The sequence below is a fragment of the Jatropha curcas genome, chromosome 3 (genome assembly GCF_041381405.1).
Source record: "Jatropha curcas cultivar XTBG-Jc1 chromosome 3, XTBG_Jcur_1.0, whole genome shotgun sequence".
NCBI classification, from domain to species: domain Eukaryota; kingdom Viridiplantae; phylum Streptophyta; class Magnoliopsida; order Malpighiales; family Euphorbiaceae; genus Jatropha; species Jatropha curcas.
The window spans coordinates 28,364,607-28,391,992 of NC_143153.1; the positions used below are offsets into that span (position 1 = coordinate 28,364,607).

The following is a 27,386-nucleotide window of genomic DNA, read 5'->3' on the forward strand; positions in this document are numbered from 1 at the left end:
GAATCCCACATCGGCTACGCACAAGGTGGAAGTCCTATACATAAAGGGTGGCAACCTTAAACATGGTAGACGCATTTTGGGCTGGCAGAGCGGAGGTTTTCCCTGGCCCAAAAACAAAAACCCTGAGGGTTCAGGCCAGGTTTGGCACCCAAAGCGGACAATATCTACCATGGGCTGGGCTGTTACAAATTGTCCGCTCTGGATCAAGATAATTTCATCTCATATTGGATTGGCAAGACCCACACGGTTTTGTCCCGTAGGTGAAATGAAAAACTTTCCAGGAGGCTATCCATCCTAGGATTTCTTGCTTAATTCTGGACTTCTTCCAACTTTCCAAGCCATCCCATCAAAAGACGCATATAATGATTAGTTTCCCCTTTTCGATATACGATTTGATTCATTTATATGTGCCGCATTCCACTACTCATAATTAGCTTGCCATCCTAGAAGTTAGCCATGAGTTTTGCTCTACCTGCCCTCTTAGGATTGTTTTGGCAGTCCAGGATGACATAGTAAGGGTGAAAGGCAAAAACTAAGGAAGATGAAGTTAGGAGAATGCATGACAATGATGTTAGGAGATGAAAAAGTGGAGGCCGAGGAAGATGAGCAAACAAAGAAGATAGAAAAAGGCTGAAGAAGATGAATTCATGTGAGAAAGGGTTGAGAGCGAAGAGAATGGAGGATGAATGATTAAGGGTAAAGAACTCTTTATATCCTTTGATTGCATTTTAATTCTTCTGACACAGGGTAAAATAATAAAAAAATAGACAGAATGACTAAAGATTTAGACACATACAAAAGTTAAGGATGTAATAATGTTTGAAAAGAAGTAAGGAAAATGTAGTGTATTTGACCATATCTGAGAGACTAAATAGTAATTCTCCCTATTTATTATTAATAAATAGTCAAATTTTCAGAAAAAAAATTATTTGACTACTCGTGAATTTTATAAAAGAATTAAATAATCCAACAAAGATAAAATTAATGAAACATTTAATTAAATTGTTAAAATAAGAATGTTGATTAGAGAAACCATTCTGGGTTGTAATAATTGTATCCTAAAATGAGCTTAATACCCGAGACACCCTAATTTAAATTTTTGACATAATTGCACCCCAATCTCAAAATTGATCAAAATTAGCTTTAAAAAAATAATAAACGTGGGTTCCGCATAAGTTATAGCTAACCCACCTTGGATTGGCTTTGCCAAATGCATTGTTTTATAGACATCAAAATGGGAGGGTCTTCTCATCGACTTGCAAAGAGGCTACTGCCTCTCCTCTCCCTTTCACGATTCGACCACCATTCAGCAAAAATGAGGTGGCAAACAACTTCTCCGGCCATTATAAGTTTATAGCCAGTCATGATTCAGTCAACCAAGCTTCCATTTTCGAGAACTGAAGCTTTAAAGGAATTTGTAGTTTTGTCATTTTAGCTTTTTTGGTTGAGTTTAGCAACTCCGAACTCTATAGTGATAATGATAAGCTTGGGATCACCATCTTTAGCGGTTTTAAGCTTTTCATTTTCGAAAATTCACTTGAATTTCTCTTGCTCACTGATGTCGGATCTTCTTCTCTTTTTTCCTTTTTTTTTTTTTATAATATTCGTTATGTCTCTGACTCTCCTTGTTTATACATTCCACTGATTTTTATTGGGTTTCTTGTGAATTTTTATTTGTAGTTTAAGTATGTCCATTGGCTTGTTTTAGCTTGTAGGTGGGTTTTCTTTCCACCGATGATTGAGGTTTTTTTCTTAGTTAATTTTTTTATCCTTTTCGCTTTTTTTCTTTTGTCAAGTTGCTTTACTCCTCTTGTCTACCTTATTTGATTCCTGAAAAAACGAAGGAAAGGTGAAGAAAATTGATTTTTAAAAAAAAAAATTTTTTACCTCTTTTAAGTGCATAAGCTCAACTATCAAAAGCATTTACATATGAAATTTATGTTTGATGATAAAATTATTGGGATTTTTTAGCAAACGTAGAATGTTTCTGGGAGTAGATATGAAAGATGGTTGGAAGGCTTTCTTGTGTTTGTGGTAGTGGCGGCTACGACGGCAAGTGACAGGAGAAGGAGACGAGAGTCCATGGTTTAGCTAACTGTTACAGAGCATATGGCTTAAAGCAAGCAAAACGGTGCATGTTTGTGTTGGCTAACTCAAGGTGGGTTACCTAACTTACGTGGGATCCTCATTTGTTACTTTTAAAAGCTAATTTCGACCAATTTTACGTGGGATATCATTATTACAACTGTTAAAGTTGGGGTATCCAAAATGATTTAGCGTTATTTAGCATAGTTTGAGTGTAATTGAAAAACTATATTAATCAGTTTTGCACCAGCACCAAATCTCAGCCATGGGCCACAGCCTTTTCTAAGGCCCATGGCCCCATTTTATCACATCTATCTAGGTAGCCCATCATTAGGATTTGTTTCATTTTGTCTCTCAAATCTCAATCCCTGCTTCTTTTAGCAGTTCAGATATTCTGCAAGTCTAGCAACCATTTTGTATTGACTCTACAGAAGCTGAGAAAAATGTTATATTTCAATAATTTACATTACAGAATTGATATTGGAAATCAATTGGAAGATTATAGAAATTGTTTTTCCTTTAAAAATTAAGCTACATGTTTATCTCAATTGGAAGATTTGAGAAATTAGTGCAATTAATAATGAAATTAATAAATCAAATATTAATGATGATAAGATCTAAAAAAAAAAAAAAAAAGTAAGTAATAATGTTTTATAAATAATATTAACAATTAATATATATTCAATTAATAATAAAATAAAAGTATGAGCATTATTTTTGTCGCATCTATATCCATATGTAGGTTGGCATATTTTGGAATGATTGAGATATGAGAATAATTGTATGAAATAAAATTACTGACTTGGTTCTTTTCTTTTCTTTTCTTTTTTTTTTTTAATTATTATCAAAAAGCATCTTTAGTTCTTTACTTCCTTACGTGTAGGGCATCGGGTGACTTCTGTTTGCCTGTCGATATACCATGTCAGCATCGGAAGTTAACAAGTAGATACTTCATAAAAATATATATATATATATATATATTTTTATTCTATTACTCTTAAAATTAAATATACTCTTTTGGAATGTTTTGTTAGACAAATAAAATAAGTGTTACACGTGTCTACTTGTTATTGGGTAAAAAAGAGATATAACAATAAATGAAAGTAACATAAATATATATTTATTTATTAGGAAAGTAAAGAATAAAAAATTAATGATTTTGATTAACCGAGTGTAGTTTAATTGATTTATTTATAAGATAGGAGTATTAAGAGGTAAAGATTTTATATTTTAAAACCGTTAAAATATTTATGTCAAAATAAATTGTCGGTCAATTTATTCTTTTATTTAAGGATTTTTTCTTATATTTTTCAAAGACCGACATTATTTTAAGAAAAAACTAATACCTTTCGAAATAAAAATTAAGAATTTTAAATAAAAAATTTATATTTAACATTCTCGTGACATCCCTTTTCGGTCCTCTCATTAACCCGAATGAACCGAGTCGAGACGCTACAATCTAATTGAACTTATGTCCTGTCATGCTGATATCATTCTGTATGCTAAATATGAATACAACATTGAAAGATAGTATTCACGAACCCACATATTTTATATTTAGATACAAAGATCTGAGACATGAAAATTAATGGAGGATGGAAAAGCACACCAATCAAAAATATATTGAAGGGCCACTTAAATTCTCTTGGTAGGTGAAAATATAGATCCAAAAATAGTTGAGAACACATTTTAATTTTGGTCCATTGCAAGAGTATCCTAAACATATGGGACTTTAATAATACAAATTATGTCTCATCACTTCCACAAAATACAATTTTCTTTTGGGCAACTTATAAATATCAGAAATTAAGTTTCTATATAAATAAAATGTTAAAAGGTGTAAAATTTAAGAGAAAATTAATATTGGTAAAAAATAAGTTAATAATCTCTAAACTATCCATATATAATTTATGTGATTCAATTACGATGATCGGCGATGGTAATGAAAGTAACAATAATAATGATATAGTTGACGACGACAAAAGCAACCACAACAATAGAATGAGCGATTATGGTAAATGTCGACGGCGACGACTATGGTGACGGTAGTAGCAACAGTGACAACAAATGTGACAATAAAATGAAAAAATAGTAAATGAGTAACGAAAATGATATTATTTTAATATTTAAGTTCAAACTCACAAATTTTTAAAATAAAATTTAAAAAATATGACATTTATTACATATCCCTTTTCTTCTTCTTTTCATTATAATTCTACTAATAGATAACGATTCATTCCTACTATAATTATAATTTCCTCCTACTCAGTAAATATGCTAATTAAGTTCTAAAACTTAGTCATGTTAACTATTTGGTCATAAAATACAATTTCATGGATTAAATATCTCATAATATTTTACTATTTGATCTTTACGGTTCAAGTTTAGGTTGGGTTTAAGTTAGGGTTAGTTAGGTCAAAAATTTTTTCATTAAGCCTAAACCCGGCTAGGCTAAAATAAATTTTAATTTTTTTTTATCTAAACTCATTTTAAATTTAGCTAAATTGTTGATATTTTGAACTTTGGCATGTATTGTGAGGCCAAGTTCTATCGGAATCGAAACCGACTGTTTCGATTCCAAAAAATTTGGAACCGAAATCGAACTGAAAATTAACAGTTTCGGTTACGGTTTGGAACCGAACGGTTCCAGATTCGGTTCTGGTTCCTCAACGGTTCCAATCAACAGTTCTGGCCGTTTCTCAGGCTGGTTTTTCGACGGTTCCGGCCGGTTTCGAACGATTTTGGACGATTTCGGCTGGTTTCAGATGGAATTAGAACCGTCGGTTTCGACTGAAACTAGAACCGTTGGTTCACAGTTCTAAAACTAGTGGAACCAGAACCAAATCTGTTCGAATCGGTTCTAGTTCGGACCGGTTCCTGTTCTTACCGATTTCGATTTTGGTTCCCACCGGTTCGGAATCGACGGTTCTAGTTCCGAAAACCGGATTTTGGCCACCTCTGGATATCAATCTTATTGGATGAACTGGACAAGATATCATACCAATGCTACCGTTTCTATTTAGTCTCTTATTTAATAATAAATCTATACTTTTTTCAAAATAAGACTAAATAATTTGGTAGAGCTATACTTTAGGATTAATTAGTATATTTATTAAATAAGAGTGATCAAATCATAATTATTATTGAATTTAAGGGATTAAATAGTAATTTACCTACTCCTATTTGTCTATAGTAGGATAGTAGATCGTTACTCGTCCGATGCTACGACAAAGACACCGAATGTGACTATAGTGTCGGTGCTCACACGCAGGTGGCCGAGGGATAAAGAGGGTAATCAAAGAACCTAACGGTACACTCCAAAAAGAGTACTTTAGCAGCAAATGCTTAGAATAATCATCAAGAAAAAGAAAAACCCATCACCAAAACCAGGTTAAACGTACAAAATACAGCAATCAACGCTCTAAAAAACATTGCTTTTTTTTTTTTTTTTTTTTTTTTATGGGCCCTTGAGCGTTGAAAGAGACATCACCCTCCATAATCAAGTCACAGCTTTCTTTGTACAGATGTCCATGTGAGATGCTTTAACTCTCCCTTTCTTTCACAGACCTCAAGGGAAAAAAATAAAAAAAGAAAGTGATTCTTATTTATATATATTTGTATCTTTCACATGTGGCAAGAGCTGCTTCTCCTTCATCTGTTTCCTTTCCTCCATTAATGTACTTTTCTATTCTTTGCTAATTTCACGGACCAAGAACAGTAAGAAGAGATAAGACCCAGAAGCAAGAAACCAAGAAATCAAAGATTTTAAGATCTGATTGCATTGTTTTTAGTTTGTTGTTTTTATGGAGCTTCTTCAAAGAAGAGGAGCTCTTTCTGGTCTTTCGGTGCTGGTTTTGCCTCTTCTTTTGCTTGGTTTGTTTAGTCCATTGAGCCATGCCTCTCTTTCTACCTTCTCGGTATGTTTATAATTTCCTGGATTGAATTTTAATTTTCTTTGGATTGACATTTTCATTTATTAATTATCAACTGTTTATGCTAACGGCTATTTTCTAATGACAATATCTTTTTTTATTTTCTAAAACTAATTTTTTGTGTGAATAGTTTTAGTCCAGTGTTTTTGTTTGTTTGCTCTATGATCTGTTACCAGAATTTTAGTGCAAATTCTGGTTTGGTTGCTGTTTGATGGAAATGGAAATGAGAACTCTAGGTACAAGAGGTTACTAAAAGTGGCAAGGAGGATAAGGAATTGAATGACTTGGGTGCATATACAGCAAAATGTCAAAGGAAATAATGGAGTGGCGTATGCCACTGGTTTTTAGTGCCATATAAGCAAATATATTAAGTTTATTCTAACCGAAACCGTTGACTGGTTAATGTATTGGGTTCAATAAATTTCTCTTTCCATAGATTTGGCGTGCATCGAGTAGGAATTGAACCTACGAATGAGTTGTTGAGTTCAGTTCAGATGGTGGAAGACCCTTTGCTCTTAACTAGGGCTAGGACTTTTGGGCCTAAAGGATATGGTACTTCTGGGGGGTTTCTTGAGTTATCTTTCAGGTTGGATTTGGTGCTCATATGCTATTTATAGATGGCAAAACAACAGGAAGATGGAAACTGAAGGCAGATTCAGTAAAATAACTTTTATTGTTTGGGTATTTTGACTATCAGCTTGAAACTAATTTAACTGGATAAACCTAATTGACATCTGCAATTTGAATTCATTAAATTGACTCAGATTGAAGCCTCATCCATTTGGATTTGAATCAGGGGAAATTTATTCATGATGTTACCTTTGTTATGAAAGTGAGTGTCGGTGTCAGTGTCATTATTTTGTAGCATCTTACTTCTTGATAGGCATGTGGGTTTATATTATCACTTTTGTAAATATAATATATCGTGTCTTGAAATTTGTTTTCTTGAAATTTGTTTTCGGGTTTACATGCTCTGAAGTGTTAATTCTGAGAATGAAGTAAGTTTTGCACACTGACAACATGCCTGTATTTTTATATTGACTCTTAACTATTTTTAAGATGATACTACATCTATAGAATCACTCTACAGGGGTATGGTAATGATTGTATGTTTTATGCAGGAATCGCATGTTCCAAAACCTAGGCATTTACCTTTACTGAATAGTGCTTTGCAGCATGAGACTGTAAGTGTCCATTCACTGGGTATGACAATATTCTCATGAAGTTCTTGTTTTAGATGCTTGATAAGCAATTCACTTGAATATGCTTTTGGTTAGTCACAGGAAAAGCAGTCTGATCTCTGGGTTCCTTTGGCTGATCAAGGATGGAGGACGTGTGCTGAATCTACAAATGCCCCTTGTGAGTGATAAGAAATACAGCATATGAGGGTTTTTTATTTTTCGAGTCTAACAAGCCCTGTATTCAGAATGTGACTGGAAGCTATGCATTAGTTAACATTCATGTTCTTGCATTTTATATTGACTTAGCTTTGTTGTTGGCAGCATTACCAGAAAAATCTGAGGGTTATCTTCAAATATTTCTTGATGGAGGTTTGAACCAGCAGAGAATGGGGGTAGGTACTTGAAGGTTCCCAAGATTTCCAAGTAGCTAAACTATCTAATAGTGGCATGCTTGTCCTTATCTGAGGGTTATTTATTTGAGTCTGGCAATCACATGCTTGTCCTTATGTATCAGCAATGTCTCATTTGACGATTTGTTTATTGATAGATATGTGATGCTGTAGCGGTAGCTAAAATACTGAATGCAACACTTGTCATCCCACATTTTGAAGTCAATCCTGTTTGGCGAGATTCAAGGTATTGTTTTATGAATGTGAATTGCTAAAATACTGAATTTTAAGTTTGTACAAGTTTCCTTGTTCATGCATCTCAAGAAGGCTTTATTCTGATTTTGTTTATTGTTTCTCTTGCAGCTCATTCATGGATATATTTGATATTGATCACTTTATTGATGTGTTGAAGGATGACATTTCTATAGTTAAAGAGCTGCCTGAGGAATTCTCCTGGAGCACAAGGGAGTACTATGCCACTGCTATAAGAGCTACAAGAATTAAGATGGCACCTGTTCATGCTTCAGCTAATTGGTATCTGGACAACGTATTGCCTGTACTGCAGAGGTTGGTGGTTATGTTGGTCTTTCAAATTTTTTGTGCATAGAATTTGATACTACCTAGTCAGGTCTCTTCAATAATGATGGAGTTTGGAGGATTGGAACATGCATATGTACTTAAGCTCTCTTTTCTTGCTTGAAAAATTATGTTCTTGTTTTTTTGACTTGCTGATTTCTGAAATCAGTGATCTGTTGTGTGTGGTGCAGTTATGGGATTGCTGCCATTTCCCCATTCTCTCACCGTCTGACTTTCGATAACTTGCCAATGGACATCCAACGTTTGCGTTGTAAAGTCAATTTTCAAGCATTGATTTTTGTACACCACATTAGAGCACTGGGAGATGCTCTTGTAAATCGCCTCAGGTATCCTTCTGAAGAACCTGAACCATTTAGTACTAATTCCTTGCGGGAGACTACAGATAAGATTGATGGAAACAAAGCGAGAAAGTTTGTTGTGATACACCTTCGTTTTGACAAGGTATGGGTGAGCTCAGCAATTTAATTTAGTCTGTATTTTTGTTTTGAGTATCTATCTGTTTGAAATGTGATTGATACACCACATTCTAGCAATTGTAGTTTGGCATGTCCACACACATGAATGCTTGCGCCTTCATCCGCCCTTCACTAATCTCGTGTCGTTGCAGGATATGGCTGCCCATTCAGCCTGTGATTTTGGTGGGGGCAAAGCTGAGAAATTGGCTCTGGCCAAGTACCGACAAGTAATTTGGCAGGGAAGGGTTCTTAATTCACAGTTCACTGATGAAGAATTGAGGAGTCAGGGCCGTTGCCCATTGACTCCTGAAGAGATTGGATTACTTCTTGCAGCCTTGGGCTTTGATAACAGTACTCGTCTATACCTTGCTTCCCACAAGGTCTTTTTTTCCGACTAACTTGAGTTATAAATGTTGAAAATGTGACCATGTTTTCCAGGTTTACCAATTTATGATTATGGTTGTGCGAAATTAATTAGGAATGAATATTGACCATGCTTTTCAGGTTTACGGCGGAGAAGCTAGGATTTCAACTTTAAGAACATTGTTTCCACTGATGGAAGACAAAAAGAGTCTTGCATCGTCAGAGGAACGAGCACAGATTAAAGGAAAGGCTTCCTTGTTAGCTGCAGTTGATTACTATGTTGGTTTACACAGCGACATCTTCATCTCTGCTTCTCCAGGAAATATGCACAACGCATTGGTGAGTATTTCTGGCTTATTTTCATGCAACATTAACTATGGTCGAATCCAACGAGGTGGTAAAATTTATATGATCATCATTGTAAACTTGTTGGATGTTCTACCCTTATCCTTGCTGCTTTAGTTCATTCCTGAAATTGTGACCCATCAAAAAATTTCTTGTTGAGCTTTTTGCACATTTTTTTTCCAAAGTCAGAGAGTCCATCTTCATCTACAACTACGAATCACAAATGAATGAACACAGTTTTGGTACTCATTAGGGACCATTACCCAATATTGCTCGTATCAGATTCTTGGAAAGCAACCTTATCACATGGCCATACCACATTTGGCTATGAATTTGACAATTACCCAAAATCTCCAATTAAATGTGAATTTTCAAGGACATGAAGTACAAATTGGAAATCGATAAATGATCTATTGGTACTCTAGCATTTTTTTCTTCTCTCTCTATTGATAGACTGAAATGGATTGCTTATTAAGCTTGGGTGGCAATTTATAATGGTATGCATCAACAGGTGGGACATCGAACTTATAAGAACCTGAAGACCATAAGGCCAAACATGGCATTATTAGGCCAACTGTTCCTGAACAAAAACATTAGTTGGTCAGATTTCCAGCAAGCAGTTCTTGAAGGGCATGAAAACAGACAAGGGGAAATCAGGCTTAGGAAACCAAAAAAGTCCATCTACACATATCCTGCTCCTGATTGCATGTGCCAAGCTTAGAGGTGATTTATCTAAAAATACTGAAGGATGTGAAGTTATGATCTTTACTCTAGTTATTTGGCACCACAGCTATTGTTTGTGGCTTGCAATATTGGTTGGTATCATAAATAAAGAGGAATTCCATTTCTTCTTCCATGAAAGAGAGAGAACAGAGTAATTTAGTGAGAGAATATGGGGTCTTTATAGGAGAGAGTGATTTAGATAGTGATTATGTATTTGTCAACTTATGGATTATTGTGGACCATGTTTGTAGACCAGAAGAAAATATTGTGATGTATAATTCATTAGGTCACAGCTGTATTCTGTACCACTCCTGTTTGTGAAACTGACTTTATGTGTTACATTGGATATCAATCTTTGGTTCTTTGTAACTAGTCGAATATATATGAGTATTTGATTTTTGATGTTATTCTCCCTTTAAAATTATTTGATGTATCTAGAAAAAAACTTATTTTTTAAAATTATTTTTCTTTTTTGGAAAATATTCTTTAAATAATTTATTTTCTAGTGGTTAAATATGAAAAGTTTCTAAGAATAGTAAATTATGACAGTTGTAGGTAAATTATGACAGTTTCTACCTAATTCATTAATCACTATATATGTATAATATTGTAATAAATTTATCAAATTTTAAAATTAGTTTTTATCTTTTGACATTGAAAAAGTATGTTGCGTTGACTGCATCTATTTGTTTCCAAAATCGGATTAAATGTTTTCACTGTATTTCATTTGATTTTAAAATTCAGAAATTAACAAATTCGAAGGACTACAAAGTCATCTCCCCTTTATAATAAATTATGGCACTAGCAAGTATTACAAAATAATGTGTAGTTTATAAGTGAAATTGAACATTCAACTCGATTGTATAGTGCAAATGTCTTGGCCTGTTCATCGGTCAAAATGAAAATGACAGTCGCAGAAATTTGACCAAACATTCAAAACTGTGTAAAAGCTAATTTGCAAGCCACAAATCACAGGGGGCAAGACTTGAGCACCCATCAAATCATCAACTGACCAATTTGACAATGTAATACTCTTGGGAATTGTATATTTGTATATGATGCATAAATAATGAGGTGAAACTCAGTATAACTGGAGTGCACTTCTGAGACAAATGTAACCTGAACTCAGTATATTCAGTTAGCTCAGAGCAAACATTTAGGAAATCTCCTAAGATCAATTTAAGATGATTTCCCCTGTTCGCCGGATGATGCACTAGGTGGTGGCATTGGAGCTTGGCCATCCTTCCCATCTTTCTCACCCGTTGGAGTCCCAGTTCCATTTCTACGTGCACCAGCCATTTCCTTCACCTCTCCCAAACCTGAATGAGAATCCAAGTCATCCTCGATGGGAAGAGTTCTCTTTGAACCCTCCAAAGCAACACCAAGAACTATATTTTCTTCCAATGCAGGTCGTGATGATGGCTGTGCAACTGACTGTCTTTCAGCACCCTGTTTGAATTGGGAAGGTTCTTGCAATCCTCTTGCTTTGTCTGTACCAGCTTCTGATAAGGAAACTTTAGGATTATCAAACTGACTATTTTGTCTTATATTCCCAGGATTCACACTCTTCTGCTTATTATCAGAGACGTTTTTGTTTTGTGTGGCATCAGAAACAGATCCTGCTGCTTTGGATTCAAAAGTTGTTGCTTCTGCAGAGTTTGAAGTCTTGGATGACGATTTTACAGCCATTTTATCACCTACCTTTGGATCAGACACGGATGGTGTTCCAGTTTTTGTATTCCCCTTGGCATAAAAATTTGGTGTTTCACCATTTTTAGCATCCGCCTTAGTGTCACACTTTGGTGCTTCTTTGGCCTTGGCATCTGACTTTGTGATATTTCCTTTGCTTTCAGATGTTGACCGTGACATACCCTTATTTTCCTGGTCACCAGCTCCACGTCCTGGACGAGTTTGGGATTTTGTTTTATCTTCTCCATTGATTTTGTAAGAGGGTTCGATCAGCAATAAAGGACGGTTAGATGCTACTCCACCGCAGTTGTAGATAGAATCTGCAAATGGAATATTATCCAAATCAGCATCACTATATATTTTCTGCACTGTTCGGATTGGTGTAGCAAGTCGAGCACGGTGATGGCTGATGACTCTTAGAAGATCCAATAATATAGCTTCCTGTTTCATTGCATAACATTGAAACTAAAATAAGTGGTCTTGAACACTCGAAAACTAACAGCTCTTTTGGAATAAATGAATCAGAATTATAGAATTCATATGTCATAATGAATTCTCATTATTGGGATAGCAACTTTTTTTTTTCTTTTAGAGAAGGGGAACACATAATTAGATGTGGAATTCAATTGAATTCTATATTTTTACATCTAAAACAAATATAAAATTGAATTGTTTTTGTCCTTGTTTCATAGGAGATCTTTAGTGTATCAACTTGTAGCAAAAAGTTTTTTTACACAGTATATATATATATATATAAAACTCATGTTTATAATCAATATTTAGCTTCCACAATGTTTTAGAACAATTTAGTTGAGAGAGGAAAGAAAGACACGCAGAAGACATAATAATGAGAGAATAAGAGGAGAGAGAAGAAACAAAGGAGAACAGAAGAGGAGAACAGAAAGAGAGAGAAAAGAATGAGGTTATATGGACATTTTTTGTTCAAAAAATTTGTTTTATTAGTCTTGTAAAATTCATTTGGAAATTCCATCTGCTTTGACTGAATTTGTATTAGTTATGTTTTATTTCATAGACCATGAATAACATTTGAGTTTTGCTACTTCTAATACTTTATAATGCATCTATACAAAGAGAAATCCTATTTTTGGGGAATGAAATTCATAACAAAAGCTGTAGTCCTAAGGAAAAAGAATAGTAGCAGTAGAAAATATCTCCTTACCTTTACACACAAATATTCTTCATGATGAGAGGTCTTCACAAAACAGGATACCAAAATCTGCAAATTATAAGGAATGCACATTATATAAAATTTCTTGTCAAAGTTTCAGCATAGTTGGCAGGAAAACAAACTGGATATAGGCATACCCAAGTTTCTCTGCTAAGAACTTATATAATCAAAGGTGTCATGAGAGTTTTCATTTCAAAGTTAAAATTCAAAATGCCATTTTACTGAGAATATGTTAACTGCTTTAGGAATTTGAGGTGTGGAACAACTTTCAATGTGGATGCAGCTAATAAAATTAAGCACTATATGAAATTAATATACCAAACAAATAGATGTTTAAATTCCATAATTTGTTTTAAAAAATAAAAAATACAAAGTTGAACAAGATATAATTTGTTTAAAGTTGAAGACCTAGTTGGGCGATATAGATGCAATCAGTGGAAGGAAGAAGATATAATTTCCTAAAGAAATTTGATAAATCAAAAACAAGATTGTGTGGTCAATGGTATATTGTATACTCATAATAACAGGAAATTACCAGCACAATCTATAAGAAAGCTGGCAAAATTCCCGTTTCACTTTAAAAAAGGTAAATTTTAAGATAATGCAGCAAAAGCATTGTTCAGACTGATCATTTATCAATTCTTCAACTTCCTTTTAAATCAATTTCGAAGTAAAATTACAGTTGGGGTGAAGGATGTTCTATATAAACTAGCAAAGTTAACATTTTGAGACATGGAATGGAGTGAGATTTTGGGATGTGCCAAAATACAGGTATGCAATATAATTAAGGGGAAAAGGGGAGCGAGTAAGATCAACATGAATTATCCTTGGTAAGAAGGAGCACTAACCAGGAGAGCCTGATTTTCAGGATTGACATTATCCAAAAAAACCCTTCTATGCAATCGTTGCTGCTCAACTTGCGGATTCTTGGCCAACACTTTGCGCATATCAGCAACAATATTCTGTACACAGATAAGTTGTCCATCACTTTACCACACAGGAAATATCATACAGAAATTCAATAGCTGAAAAGTAAATCATAGAAAGCATGATGAACTAATTGCTCCTCACATTAATCTTATGGGCATCCAAGTGACTAATGGCTAGGTGGGTTTTAATACGCCAATGAGTTTTTTGACTAAGATTTCTCACAACATTCACAGTGAACTTGTGGTTTGGAATATGAACTGCTTCACGATCTTCACCTCTTACGATTGTTGGTGACCACCAACCCACATGCTACAGAAAATAAGAAAGAACAAGATGCACATCAGTAAAGTTGTCTTTAAGAATGCTTCCCATATCAGTGAAAAACTGTTATTAATTGTCCAGAAAAAGAATATATATTAAATATATTTCATAGTCACAGTAATGTAACACAAAGCTTTCTATGGATTTGTAAATTCTGAAACCATCTTCACATCTACATATCATTCCTTCCATTGGAATGTTATGGCGCTGCTTGACTTAGGGTAGTTTTACTGCTGTTTACGGTGTTTTTATTTAGTTATTCAGTGTTTATCATGTTATTATCAGTTTCTTTGTTAGTGGCTATTAGTGGGGTGGTTAAGCAAGTAACTTATTGTAATGGGTAATTATTAGTGGGTAGTGGGTAGTTTTAGCTTTACATTTAGTTGTTTAAAAGGCTGTTATATCAGGAAAAATGTAAGCAGAATTTTATGAAAAGGTTTTGAGTTCCTAAAACTCAGAGATTGTAGAGTTCTCTCTTAACGAGCTCTAGGAGATTGCAGATTCTCTCTAAGTCTGTCACCACTGATAGAGGGAAGAAAACTCCTTCTAAGATACCCATCTCAAACCTGATTCCCCTAATTCAAAGACCCATAACTAGATCCTAATTTGGGACCATAACATGGAACTTCTCAAACTTCAGAGGGATATATTCTCAAAATAGATACCTCAACAGTACCAGAAACTTCGTAGCCTTCAATCTTTGTTTGAATCCACTCATTCACAACAAAAGGTCGTGTCGCATGAATCATTGCACTTGAGAGGAAATTCGTGAATATCTAAAACAATAAACAACACAAGTGTCAAATGGGAAGAAAATGGATCCATTTGGTATTTGTTAAGAAAAAGCAAATAAAAAGGTGTGAAAGGGGTCGTTCCTAGTGAGAAAAAGGAATGTGTGAAAATAATATGACAAAGAAACTCAGTTGCACCTCACGGCCAGCAAGGGTCAGCAATACTGTCCCAAGACCACCAGCAGTGAGCCACTTCTGGGTAGAGAAACCCAGCAACTCCATGAAAAGTGAAACAGCAGCTACCCACACTGCAGAATATACAGCCTTCCCAGCAAACTGGAAACCCATCTGTCCAGGAAAAAAAATTTGTTTGTCACTAGGAACTCATTTAAAATTCTGTCTATAAATATCTGACCAAAACAATAAAGATAAGCAAAAGAGAAATGTGAGATGAAGGGATCTTGATTAGTCCTTCTTAACAAGGCAAGGAATCATAGCTATTGCATACATCATCAGATTGAGCACTTCACCATTAAATAGACCAGATTGATAATATTTCTTTACTAATCCATATGGTATATGCCGAAAAAGATAACAACAATAGTTGAAAATTTGTTTAGATGTTTGCAGAAATAGTAACTTGTATAACATAAACATCAGGAAAAAAAAAAGGCAGATTGATATCAATGGCAATGAATCCAAAAACCGGTGCACTAAGATATAAAAAGAAATTGTCAAAGCAAGTTCTTTAGTTAGAACACTGGCACATACATTTCTCGTATCACTGGGCTCATTAGATTCCATGAAGAACTTCTGAGCTTGTTGAATCACACTGCATCAAAAATATGTAACCATCAATGAGCACTTTAACTTGGAGACTGCCCTCGAGATTGAAGAACCAAAACATTATCACTTGATCATATCATAATTTTCAAAGGAACAATAACAAAAAATTCATAATGCATATCTAATTTATAGGGGCAGTGGAATTTATTATGACAACTAAAAGAAATGAGGACAAACAAAACAGCCTGAGCAAAATAAATACCCAAGGACCCTGGTAAGGAGACAGGAAATACATTTACCTTGATAAACAATAAGCGAAGGCCAGCACAGTTGACAATGACCTTACAAAGTGCAAAAGCCTCTGCTTCACAACCTGACTAGCTTCTGTGGGCAGAACTACAGGATCTAGCACTCTACAAGTGATCAACATATTATTTCAGTAACTAAGTAACAGGTTATGCCTTAAGGCTCTATGTCTGAAAGTCTTTATGATTTAACAAAATCATGATATCAAACCTGCATATAAGTGTTGCAGAAGTCCACAGCAGCAAAGGTTGAATATAGGAGGTCATGACATAATATGTACGACTTTTTTTCCAATTATTATCATTCTTCTGCAGGATATTATCAAATGTGGTAAACAGAGTTGCAAAAGTGCATTAGCCCAATACAATTTCATGCCCAACAAATAGATAGAAACAAAGGAGAATTTCATGTACATGAAGTAGTAAATTTCTGCTTTGACGCAGGACTGGTCCAAGACCCCAGACAGCAAATATGATAATGCCAATTGCAGGAGCCAACTTAAATATGACAGGAGTGCCTTGCAAAGCATTATATGATCTGCATAATGGAGATAACACATACTAAATTTAGAACTTGGTTGAGTAAAATTTATGCATAATGCATTGTCACTTGCAGATTGAACACTAAGACACCATAATAGTAAAATTGTTAACAAATGATATAGAACAACCAAGATAGAACAAGGTAATCAATGTCATCTGCCATTTCATAAAAAGACAGTTCAATTTTCCAACTTTCAGGAAAGAAAAGGGTCAAATACACAGTTGCTAAATCAAAGAAAGAAAAATACCTTATCAATGCTGTAGAAGGGGCTTTCAGGCCAGGAAGTTCAAATGCTTGGCCTGGAACTAGAAAAGAATGACACCTAAAAACATTACTTCTATATGATACAGGGAACACAGGTCTGTACAAATTGGTCGATAGACGGAAACTCCAAGAATCCCATTGCCGAAACTGAAACCAAAATTGATATTCTCAAACTTCATTACTAACTTGATGAAGTTTCATAACAATTTTAATTATCAATTAATTTACCACACAAGGAAAATTTTTATACACATAGAATAAAATATCAGCACAAATAAAATCAAATGAGTCACAATTGTTTTTACCATATGCCCTAGCTGTTTTTCCTCTCTCTCTCTCCCCACCCCCCCCCCCCCCCCCCCCCCAACAAATATCCACTTTTTGGCTGTTTTGATGCTGTAGCCTGTCCTTTTTTCCAACAGTAAAAATTTTCTCTATTTTTCCAATAAAGCAAGATATTTTTTTCACCTCAATTTCTTTAGTTCTCCTTTTAGTGTAATCTGGTTTTTTTTTTTTTTTTTTTTTTGTGGGTTTTCATTGTATATGTTTCTCTTGAATAAGAGTCTTTCATAAGAGTTGTTCCCCTTCTTTGTGGGATCTCCTAATACTCGTAACATTAACCCAGCCTGATCAAATTTCATATTGCATTAAATGTTGCTTATTAAAGATGCTCTCTCCAATACTGGTTATCAGTTAGATAACAAGGAGGTTTCTGACAACTAAGAACACATGCCATTTCCAAATGTAACTGGGTTTAAATCCCTCTATTTGGTGTTGGAAATATGCATTTTTTCCCCTTCATTCTACTCAATTAGGTGCAACATATGTAGAAGTGGGTACGGAAATGTCCGATACATCATTAGATCATCCAACATAAAAGCTTAAGAGTGGATGACGGAAAAGCCTATGTGCTATGCACTACCAAATCAAGCTTTATAAGAAACCAAAATTATAAAAAACAGGACAAAGCCACCACATGCTTGATTGACAATAGCAACAACTACTAAGCAGCTTAGACAAACAAATGCAACAAAAGGAAAAGGCTCCAATCCATTTATCATGCAACTAAATATTTACGATAGTAGGTGGAGAGGTCTATAACATACAAGTGTTTATGTAACCAACATGAAAATAGTCAAAGGTATCAAGTAATGAAGTAATTAAGCTAGGAACAAGGACATAGCCACTTGAAAACAATGATATAAAATGGTAATTTGAATGGCAAGTAAATGAATGAAAGCCTGATAGTTTTCTGGAAACCATAACATTTACATGCAAGTTAAAAATTAAACTTCAGGCTTGGTCCAAATGAACGTATCACTCAAGCTGACCAAACTGCATGCACATGTGCAAGTGTATGCCTGTGGAAACACACTGTTAGGTATAAGTACAGAGGATAATCTCATGTTCTAGCTGTATCACTAAGCTAGAATGTGTTTTCAAGAAACCAACAAGTACAAAAGTTGTTCTAACAATGAATATAAAAGTTACCGAAGCACATGATGAGAGTGTGGTACTCAGTAACAGTAGCTTGCCCCTTGTCAATATTGGCTGAAACAAACATATTACTTAAGATTATAAGTCAAAAAGATGAAGAAATTTCAAGAAAAAAAATAGAGGGAGAGAGAGATAAAATTATACCTTAAATTGTTTCTTGTACCCCTGGTTCTTGCAAAGTCCCAAATCATGGGACAATTGCAACGAACCAGAAACAGTCATTGCCAAACTGAAATTCAGATGCTAGAAAGCACCAATATTCATGCAAGATTCACCACTAAGAAACACTTAAGACTCCAAATTACCAAGGTGATATTGAAAAACCAAACAGATTCCGGCACCTCGACAAATCTGCCACCTGCTATAGAAGATCAAAATATTCAGAAAGAACTGACATTGTGTTACTGTAAAGGCTGTCAACCTGAAAGCAAAACTAACAAGCCTTGCCAACAATAATATTAATGTCAGTTAACCTTGAACTGAATTTCCAAAAAATACGTGGGGATTTCATCTAGCTCGAACAAGAATCAAACAGAGCCACATCCGTATTTCTGAATTTTATAACAAATACACTAAAGATTTTATGCAATAAAAATTGATTATATTCCTTTCCCAGAGTTGCATTATCCAACGTAAATAATTCAATCATTGGGCACACTTGAAGAAACAATCATCATCTTGAGAATGAAGGAAAACAAAAAAAGATTCACTCAATCTCTACAAAGCAGTCCATTCATTAAGTGTTGGAAACTCAAAACTTTACAAATTCAATTTACAAAGTAAAGTTTTCAGCTTTACGTGAAAGCCCGAAAATTTAGGGTCACAGAAAACATCAATAACCTAAACCATGAGACATAACCAAACCAATAAATAAACTAACTAACGTTGGTATAGAAATAACGTCATAACCAATAACGAACTATGCCTTTGAGATGCATTTTAAAAGCCCTCAACATTTAAGTTCAAAAGACTGCATTAACTTTCTGTTTTCTCGAAAAGAAAAAAAATCTAAAGACGACAAAAATGGGTTATGCAATCCCATCACAGTAACAAAAACCCTAATCATCTAACACAGAATTAATCATAGAACAACAAGAAAAAGAAGCTGTACTATTTCAATCGAAAATCAAATAAAATTATAAAAGAAATTACTCACCGAATCTCATCGAAACAGGAACGCAAAGGATTAAAATCAAAATCGAATCACTTCAAAATTGGGAATTCTAAGAAGCTAATGCAATAATAATTAGTAAAATTACCTTCTGCGTTATGGTTATGGACAACAAGCTTTGACAACGAAGAAGAAGAATTTCAGCTTTGAAAATGATACATATCCCTTTCTCTGTTCCTCCTGGCCTTGGTTTTGATTCTGCTTCGTTTAATACGGTGCGTTTCATTCCAAAAATTCCATTTCCGGCTCCTATAAAGCCACGTGTTGCCACGTCAGATATTTCGCGACGGCTGTTCTTTTCTTTCCTTTTACCTTCCATTTGGAGAAAATCATTTCCCAAAAATGTGCGGCGACTGTTAAAACGCATGACTCTCTGCCGTTTACGTATATATTCTTTCCTCCTCGTCCTCCAAAAAATCGTCGAATCGCTTCTTATTCTCCACCTGTCGGAGAAACATTGGAGGGGAGAGATGGAAGGCGACGAGAAGGTGAAAAACGACGCGTTGCAGATAATCGGGCAATACGAGGACTTGCCTCGCTTGGTCGTCTTCGATCTCGATTACACTCTATGGCCTTTTTACTGGTTTGATTTTACAAAATCTTTCTTTTCGTGTTAGAATTAGAAGCATTGTAATGGCAAATTTAAGAAATTGATGTGCTTGTTATTATTAATTTGGTCAGTGACTGCTACTATGAAGACGATACGCCATATCTGTATCCACAAGCTAAAGGTATATTAGAAGCGTTGAAGGAGAAAGGTATTGAGGTTGCTATTGCTTCAAGATCGCCAACTTCTCAGATTGCCAAATCGTTTCTTGCCAAATTGGGAATTAACTCCATGTTTGTAGCTCAGGTCAGCCAATGAGGACCTCTTTCTTGCTTTTAGAAAGGAAAATTTATTTCCTAGCATGAATTTACATAACTTCTAAAACTGTGTAATTCAAAATGCTGTCTAGAATTTGGTGATCAGAAGTTGTTGGCTCTCAAAGTCATAATTATGAAGTCTTTTGATACATTAGTTGTTTCTGTTAAAACAATCTCTTTTATCATCCAAGTGAATGCATTATTGGTTTGTTATGCAGGAAATTTTCTCCAGCTGGACTCATAAAACTGAACATTTTCAGAGGATCCATAGGAAGACTGGAGTGCCTTTCAGTTCAATGCTCTTCTTTGATGATGAGGATAGGAACATCCAAGCTGTAAAGTTTCTCCATCTCCAAATCCTCATTTTTAATTGTCTGTTCTGCTTTTGAGTTATAGCAATTAAGAATAATGTAGATTGTGAAAGCTCATCTAGTTGAGGATTTATACCTTCTGGTTCTGTTGCTGGGCACAAAATTTTGTGTGCTTTGTCTAATTCAGATATTGGTTTTTACAGACATCAAAAATGGGTGTAACTAGTATCTTAGTTGGCAATGGGGTGAATCTTGGAGCTTTGAGGCAAGGACTATCAGAATTTTCTAGAAAGTCCGGATCGTCTAGCAGAAGTTAGAAGGGTTTGTTTTTTGTTGATTAGAGAAATATACCCTGTTCTAGTTTTGAATCAGATTGATTGATGGAGTTTGTGTTGATATTAACTTAGGAAGCAAACTGGATATTTTAAGCTTATCATACCAAGTTATTCATTGATCTCAAATTTTAATTTCTTACAATTTTCAATAAATAATGCTGTGAAGGAGATTTTGTTGCTATGATGTTTAGAACTTAAGAAGCAAACTGGATATTCTGAGGGGGTAATATGATTCGTTGATGATTTTAAGATTTTCTTACAATAATCACTTTTAGTGACTATTTTGAATGTTTTTTTCTGCCAAAGCAGTTGGACTATGCGTAATCAGCTCAATGTATTACAATGTTGTCAAATATATTTTTAGATTTTGTTTGATTAGCAATAATGGAATATAATGTAATATAATCAAATGCACTTCAATGTAAACATTACACTAGAAATGCATCTTAATAAATTACATTACATTTTATTACAAATCACCGGATGAAGCCTAAGAACAGCTTATTATACTGCAAATATGCTGCCTAAGCCTTAGATCTGGTCTCTTTGCTTTGCAACATAATAAATGAGAACTGCTATTATATCAATACTAGAGAGATTATTTAAGTCATAGAGCTGTTATAGGACCTTTTGAATTAGGTTATTAACTGAACCAAGAAGATAATAATTAATCAATCTGAATTTGTGGCAAATCTCATTATAGAAACAGATTGCACGTGAATCATATACAAACTAAGACAACAAATTCATGCTTAAAAATTGCATGATAATAACCACAAAGAAAAAGGAAAAGAAAAAGGTAAAAAAACTAAAGAGCTGCTATTATATCAATACTAGAGAGATTATTTAAGTCATAGAGCTGTTATAGGACCTTTTGAATTAGGTTATTAACTGAACCAAGAAGATAATAATTAATCAATCTGAATTTGTGGCAAATCTCATTATAGAAACAGATTGCACGTGAATCATATACAAACTAAGACAACAAATTCATGCTTAAAAATTGCATGATAATAACCACAAAGAAAAAGGAAAAGAAAAAGGTAAAAAAACTAAAGACATGTTCAAGGAAGGGTGAGACAGACAAGCTATATAGTAAATAGCCTATCTCTTCAGTTTCTAGTTTAGCTCTCTAAATGGTGATCTCTCTCCAATGACAGCCTGGAATTTATTTGTCGTAGGTGAAGGGTTCATATTCACAATCACTTTCACAGACTTTAAAACCTCAGTATCGCACTTTAAAGCCAAATGAGATTCACTATCATCAAGAGACTGCACTATCTTTTCCAAGGTTCCAACCAGCTGCACATCTTCATTAGAGAACTGACTAATCCTATGACCAAGTCCCATAATGAAACCCAGCAAATTTTCCCTTTCCATTGACAGCTTCATAACATCTTCAGCCAAATTTCTTTTTTCACTCTTCAGTTCATCAACTATGGCTTCTGAATTTCTAATCTTTGTTTCCATTAAATTCATTAACCTTTTCATTTCCACCTGTTTTGCTTCAAGTTCAGCTTCAATCTCCACTGCTCGATCTTTTGAAGAAGATAAAGATTTTTCCTGTGCTTCCAGTTTCTGCTGTATAGAACAGATGTCATCTTCTAGCTCAGCAATCGTCAACTTCTTCTCTTCAATTTCCACCTGGGCTAGAATATCAGCAGCAGCTATCTTCTCCCAAGCTTCACGGATAAGGCAAATTTCAGTCTGCTTATTAGCAATCTCTGAAGAAAAAGAGACTAATGAGCAATTCAATTTTTTCCCCAATGACTCTAAAAAGTTCAAGAGTTCATTTATTCTATAATCCTTCTCTTCCAAAAGCTGGATAAGATTCTCTTTTTCATGCTCAAATATTCTTTCTGCTCCTATTTGAGTGACAACTGCCCCTTCAAGTTCTCTTCTTAATGATTCTTCCTCCAGCCACTTGATCTCTTTCTGGAGATCCTCCAAAATCTGGTCCTTTTCTCTCATTGTTCGAAGGAAAGTTTCTTTATCCAACTCAAACGACGTGAGTGTCTCCATTCTGGCAGAAGTGACAGCTTGCTCAATCAATGCAATCTGCTGCTGGAGATTATCTATTCTGCTGTCTTTCACTTCTAGCATATAGGCAATGCCATCTTTCTCCTGCTTGAAGGTTTCTGCAACTTCTACTTGTGCAAGAAGAGAAGCTTCTAATTCTTTACGCAATGCCTGATTTTCATCAAGGTCATCGTTTAATCGCTGAGCAATAGATTTCCATATCCACAATTCGAATTCAAGTGCATGTCCTTCACAAATTTTGGAAGCCAGTTCAGAGTTTGCTTTGTCTAAAGCATCACATACTTCTTTAAGTTTCTCTTGAATACCATTTTCCTTCTGCAAAGCTTGCTTCTGTAAGCGAAGTTGACACCTGGTCGATTGCTCAAGCATTTTCTTATACCTCTCGAGTTCTTTTTGCGTCAACTGCTGCTGCACTTCGGTAAGACTAAATGACTCAATCCTCTTCTGCAAAGATGCTGCCTTCTCACGCTCTTCAAACAATTCACAATTTGCAGTGTCCAATGCATCACTAACTTCTCTAAGTTTCTCTCTGAAGTCAGTTTCCATTTGTAAAGCTTGCTCTTCAAAATGAAGCTGCTGCCTGGATGATTCCTCAAGCATTTCTTTGTACCTCTCAAGCTCTTTCTGCATCATTTGCCACTTCTCCTCAACAATATCTGAGGATGCAGCCTTCCTTGATAAAGATGCTGCTTTCTCACGCTCTGCAGCCAATTCTGAATTTGCCGTGTCTAAGTCATCACAAAGTTCTCTAAGTTTCTCCTTTAGCTCTCTTTCTGTTTGTACAGCTTGCTCCTTGAAGTGAAGTTGAGACCTGGATGAATCTTGAACCATTTCCTTACACCTTTCAAGCTCTTTCTGTATAAGGAGTCGCTGCTCTTCAACAAGGTTCAAAGATTCAACTCTCCTCAATAAAGCAGCAGCCTTCTGGCTTTCTTCTTCTTTATCCTTTAATGCTTTAGCCAAAGCAGCATTCTTCATCTCCAGCTGCCCCATCAAGAGAGATACATTCTCGTCTCTTTCTTTTTCAAGGAGATTCATCTCAGCCTCCACATTTCTATGGTTTAGTTGAGCCTCATTTATAACTGATTTCAGCACCAGCAACATTACTGACGCTGCCTCATTTTGCAACTCCAGCTGCATTATTGCAGAGTTACATTTTTCCAATTCTGTCTTAAGCTCTTTTGCTGCTGTTTCTTTATTCTCTAATGCAGACCGATAACTATTCAGCTCCCCAGACAATTTTTCCAGTTCAGAGCCCCATTCAGCTTCTTTAGCTCTGAGATTCGCAGAACAATCTCGGTGCAGCTGCTCCACACTTCTGAGTTTGTTTCGCAGTTTTGCCAGAGAAGAAGAATTTCCAACTTCCTGAATTTGAGCTTCTCGAAGTTCCTTAAGGGATAATAGTAACTCCTGATTTTCTTGCTCTAATTTCCCAGCTCGGTACTCAACTTCTTTGTAAAATGTCTCTTTTGTGCCCAATGAATGTCTCAAAGCTGCAATTTCTTTATCTCTCTTAGTGGTCAAGCATTCCAGTTTTGACTTTGCATCTTGGCACTCAGTGAAAACATTGTCAAAGCGAGCCTTAAATTCAGAAATTTCCACTTCCAGATACTTTCTCCTGCTTTCTTCATGAGCTAGGGCTTGGTTGCACATCTTCAACCGGTTTTGAAGATCTTCTGAGATTCTTGTCTGAGAATCTAAGTTTGTTTGCAGTGAACATACTTCATCAACTAATGCGGACTTCTCAAGCTCCCACTCTTTCTTGCTTTCCTTGAACTGGTTTCGGAGCTTCTCATGTGCTTCTTCTAGATGCTTGAACTGCTCTTTCTTCCATTTTAGTTGATCTTCAAGTCTACTATTCTCCTCCTCTAACTTGAATAGCATATCATCTCTTTCTCTTAATTCTCTGGATGCTTTGGCTTTTTTCTCTGCTTCCAAACATTTCTTCTGTGAAGTTGATAGAAGCCCTTTAAGACCCTCAATCTCTGCCATAAATACATGAATTTTCTGTTCTTGATCTATATTCTTCTCGTTTGCCTCATCTAAAGCCAACAATATCCCTCGTTTTTCCTCTTCCCATTTTCGGCGGTTTTCATCGCAATCCATTCTAAGCTTATCATTCGAGGAGCTCAGATGTCTAATGATGGCCTCCTTTTCATTCAAACCGCATTGAAGATCTTCACACATTTGTCTTGCTAATGACAAGTATTCTGCCTTTTCATTGAGTTCTTGGGTTTGCTTCTCAATTTTTGAATTTGCTTGTTGAATTTGAACGATTTGTTCATGATGAGCTTTCTTCAAATAATCGGACAGCTCTGCTTTAGATTTTAATTCTACCTTCAGCTTCTCAATCTCAGCTTTAGCTTCATCTAACTCTTCACACACCTTGTCCATTTTATTCTTTTAAACTTTTCCAAAAACAAAGGTACCTGTTTGCATTAAAAAAAATAAAGAAAGAACTTTTTAGATAAAAAATAGAAGATTATAGTTAGAATGTTATTAGTCGAAAGTGCTATAGACTGAAGATAAGAACAAAATGCGACCTATGACTCTAAGCCACTTTCAGTAAGGCTGAAACAGTACTGGCTGGAAAGACAATGTCTTAAATTTCAAAGCCAAGATATGTAACTGATTTTTCAAACTTTCTACAACCACCCAAAGCATCAATAATTAAGAAAATAATGAACTCTATTAAGTTTTAATTTCCCTAAGGATTGCATTTTTGGAAACTATGCTCTCAAGCATAACATATCAAATTCCTGTTATTGAACCTACAGCAGCTGGTAACTCTTCCAAAATTTTGGAGGACGTTTAAAAAAAATAAATTAATAGTTGTAGACATTACTGAAAATTGCAGATGGTAATCTGTTGAAATATCGTAATCGTTTGTTCATTCTAATTTCTTGGTGCTGATATTATAAAAACCTTAAGACCATTAATCACAAAACAAATCCCAACTAACACAGGATTTGCCGTTGTACAACAAATACCGTTTCACACTAACTACACAAACTGTTTGGTTGCTGAGAAAATTTAGGGGGTAAAGAGGAAAGGACAATTAGCTAAAGAAGAATAAAAGATCTCAGTTTCTTATGTTTCCCTAATTTTCAAAGCCAGTTAAAGCGAGCTCAAACTTGAAAAATACAATGTATAAGTATAGCAACAAAAGCCCCAAACCAAAAGCATGTAATGCGTAAAGAAAGAATTAACTTTACTGCATAGCCCATGAAAACGAAATATTTCATAACAACTAAAATTCTATGCGTTTCGATTTTCGAGAAAAGGGAAAAAAACAGGTATCCAGAATTTCCTTCTCCGGCTTTTTCCTGTGCTTTACTAGTAGGGCTAATGAACGACCCTTTGATCTATGTCGTTCCCAGTTCAGCCAGGTCTGATTAGAAATGCTAAAATGAGTGGAGCGAAGGGCTTTAGAAGGATAAAGGGGATATGGGCGAGCTCCTGCAATCTTAGTAATCAAACAGCAAAAATGTGAAAGAAGAGAGACCCAGAAACGTACCTGGCAACAGGTTTACAGATTCGCCATGTAATAGAGCTTGTGAAAGATGTTGCTTCCCCTGTTAAAGAAAATGGCAGAAATGGGATAAAGAGATAAAGAAAAATCAGAAAAGTTTGTTTCGGAAGGAGAGAGCCGTTGGGAGAAGTGGGAGGTTTGTTGTTGATTTGAAATTGAATGGGCGAGACTGACGACGTGAACATGTACAGTTTAACGTCGTTAACGAGATGGGGATATTCCAATTTCCATATTTGGTTTTTAATTTGAAAATGGTTATATTATTAGCCGTTAGGGGTTTGATTTGGGTTGGGCTTAGTTGTTCAAGTTTATGTGGGCTTGGTTGGGTCAAGCTTCCAAATTATATCTTCAAAAAATTGAATAGCATAAATGTAAAATTTTTGTAGATTTTTTGCTATATCTAGCATTAATATTATTTTCTCAAAAAAAATATTAATATCATTAATATCAATCAGGTAGGGTTTGATTAAGATGTGAGGTGTGTTAGGTCTCAAATTTGAGTCCTCTCTACCACAAATATTATCACTAATTTGTCGAATGTTGTTCAAAATAGAAGACTACCTCCTATTGTATAGCCAACACACAATATTAGCATTTCGGTTTTGAAACAAATTGAACTTTGATTTTTATTGAAACCAAACCGTCTTGGAGTAAATTTGAAAACTTAACCAAATATAGATTAGTTCGTTTAAACAAACATTACTTTTTTTTTTTTTTTTGCTAAAATTGAACCAAAAAACAAAATTGAGGTTGTATAATATTATAAACCAAATATGCTAAATTCATTCGATTTTGATTTTTTTTTTT

General features: G+C 34.9%; 4 protein-coding genes across 6 annotated transcripts; 2 read left to right on the forward strand and 2 right to left on the reverse strand.

Moving 5' to 3' along the window:
* Nucleotides 1–5,596: 5,596 nt before the first annotated feature.
* On the forward strand, nucleotides 5,597–10,477 carry LOC105641683 (O-fucosyltransferase family protein). 2 transcript variants are annotated; one of them, XM_012226271.3, is made up of 10 exons: nucleotides 5,597–6,002; nucleotides 7,139–7,201; nucleotides 7,295–7,376; nucleotides 7,520–7,590; nucleotides 7,746–7,834; nucleotides 7,951–8,154; nucleotides 8,355–8,625; nucleotides 8,792–9,019; nucleotides 9,144–9,341; nucleotides 9,859–10,477. In XM_012226271.3, the coding sequence occupies exons 1-10, from the start codon at nucleotides 5,889–5,891 to the stop codon at nucleotides 10,066–10,068; spliced, it is 1,530 nt and encodes a 509-aa protein (XP_012081661.1). In that variant the 5' UTR covers nucleotides 5,597–5,888; the 3' UTR covers nucleotides 10,069–10,477. The 2 variants fall into 2 exon arrangements, with proteins under 2 accessions (XP_012081661.1, XP_012081662.1); XM_012226272.4 differs by having other exon boundaries at nucleotides 5,612–6,002; nucleotides 7,301–7,376.
* Nucleotides 10,478–10,879: 402 nt separating this feature from the next.
* Nucleotides 10,880–19,720, reverse strand: MSL2 (MSCS-like 2). 2 transcript variants are annotated; one of them, XM_012226274.4, is made up of 14 exons: nucleotides 19,586–19,720; nucleotides 18,471–18,684; nucleotides 18,321–18,380; nucleotides 16,813–16,976; nucleotides 16,436–16,559; nucleotides 16,233–16,330; nucleotides 16,016–16,129; nucleotides 15,702–15,762; nucleotides 15,129–15,278; nucleotides 14,865–14,975; nucleotides 14,020–14,187; nucleotides 13,797–13,910; nucleotides 12,940–12,996; nucleotides 10,880–12,200 (listed from the first exon to the last, which is right to left on the reverse strand). In XM_012226274.4, the coding sequence occupies exons 2-14, from the start codon at nucleotides 18,546–18,548 to the stop codon at nucleotides 11,250–11,252; spliced, it is 2,250 nt and encodes a 749-aa protein (XP_012081664.1). In that variant the 5' UTR covers nucleotides 18,549–18,684; nucleotides 19,586–19,720; the 3' UTR covers nucleotides 10,880–11,249. The 2 variants fall into 2 exon arrangements, with proteins under 2 accessions (XP_012081664.1, XP_012081663.1); XM_012226273.4 differs by having other exon boundaries at nucleotides 18,471–18,687; nucleotides 19,586–19,714.
* An 86-nt stretch (nucleotides 19,721–19,806) lies between these two features.
* Nucleotides 19,807–21,188, forward strand: LOC105641685 (uncharacterized). The gene is made up of 4 exons (XM_012226275.3): nucleotides 19,807–20,080; nucleotides 20,179–20,350; nucleotides 20,580–20,696; nucleotides 20,876–21,188. Exons 1-4 carry the CDS (start codon nucleotides 19,863–19,865, stop codon nucleotides 20,987–20,989), a joined length of 621 nt encoding a protein of 206 aa, XP_012081665.1. The 5' UTR covers nucleotides 19,807–19,862; the 3' UTR covers nucleotides 20,990–21,188.
* Nucleotides 21,189–21,918: 730 nt separating this feature from the next.
* LOC105641686 (basic helix loop helix (bHLH) DNA-binding superfamily protein) lies at nucleotides 21,919–26,720 on the reverse strand. The gene is made up of 2 exons (XM_012226276.4): nucleotides 26,565–26,720; nucleotides 21,919–25,476 (listed from the first exon to the last, which is right to left on the reverse strand). Exon 2 carries the CDS (start codon nucleotides 25,439–25,441, stop codon nucleotides 22,127–22,129), a length of 3,315 nt encoding a protein of 1,104 aa, XP_012081666.1. The 5' UTR covers nucleotides 25,442–25,476; nucleotides 26,565–26,720; the 3' UTR covers nucleotides 21,919–22,126.
* Nucleotides 26,721–27,386: the final 666 nt, after the last annotated feature.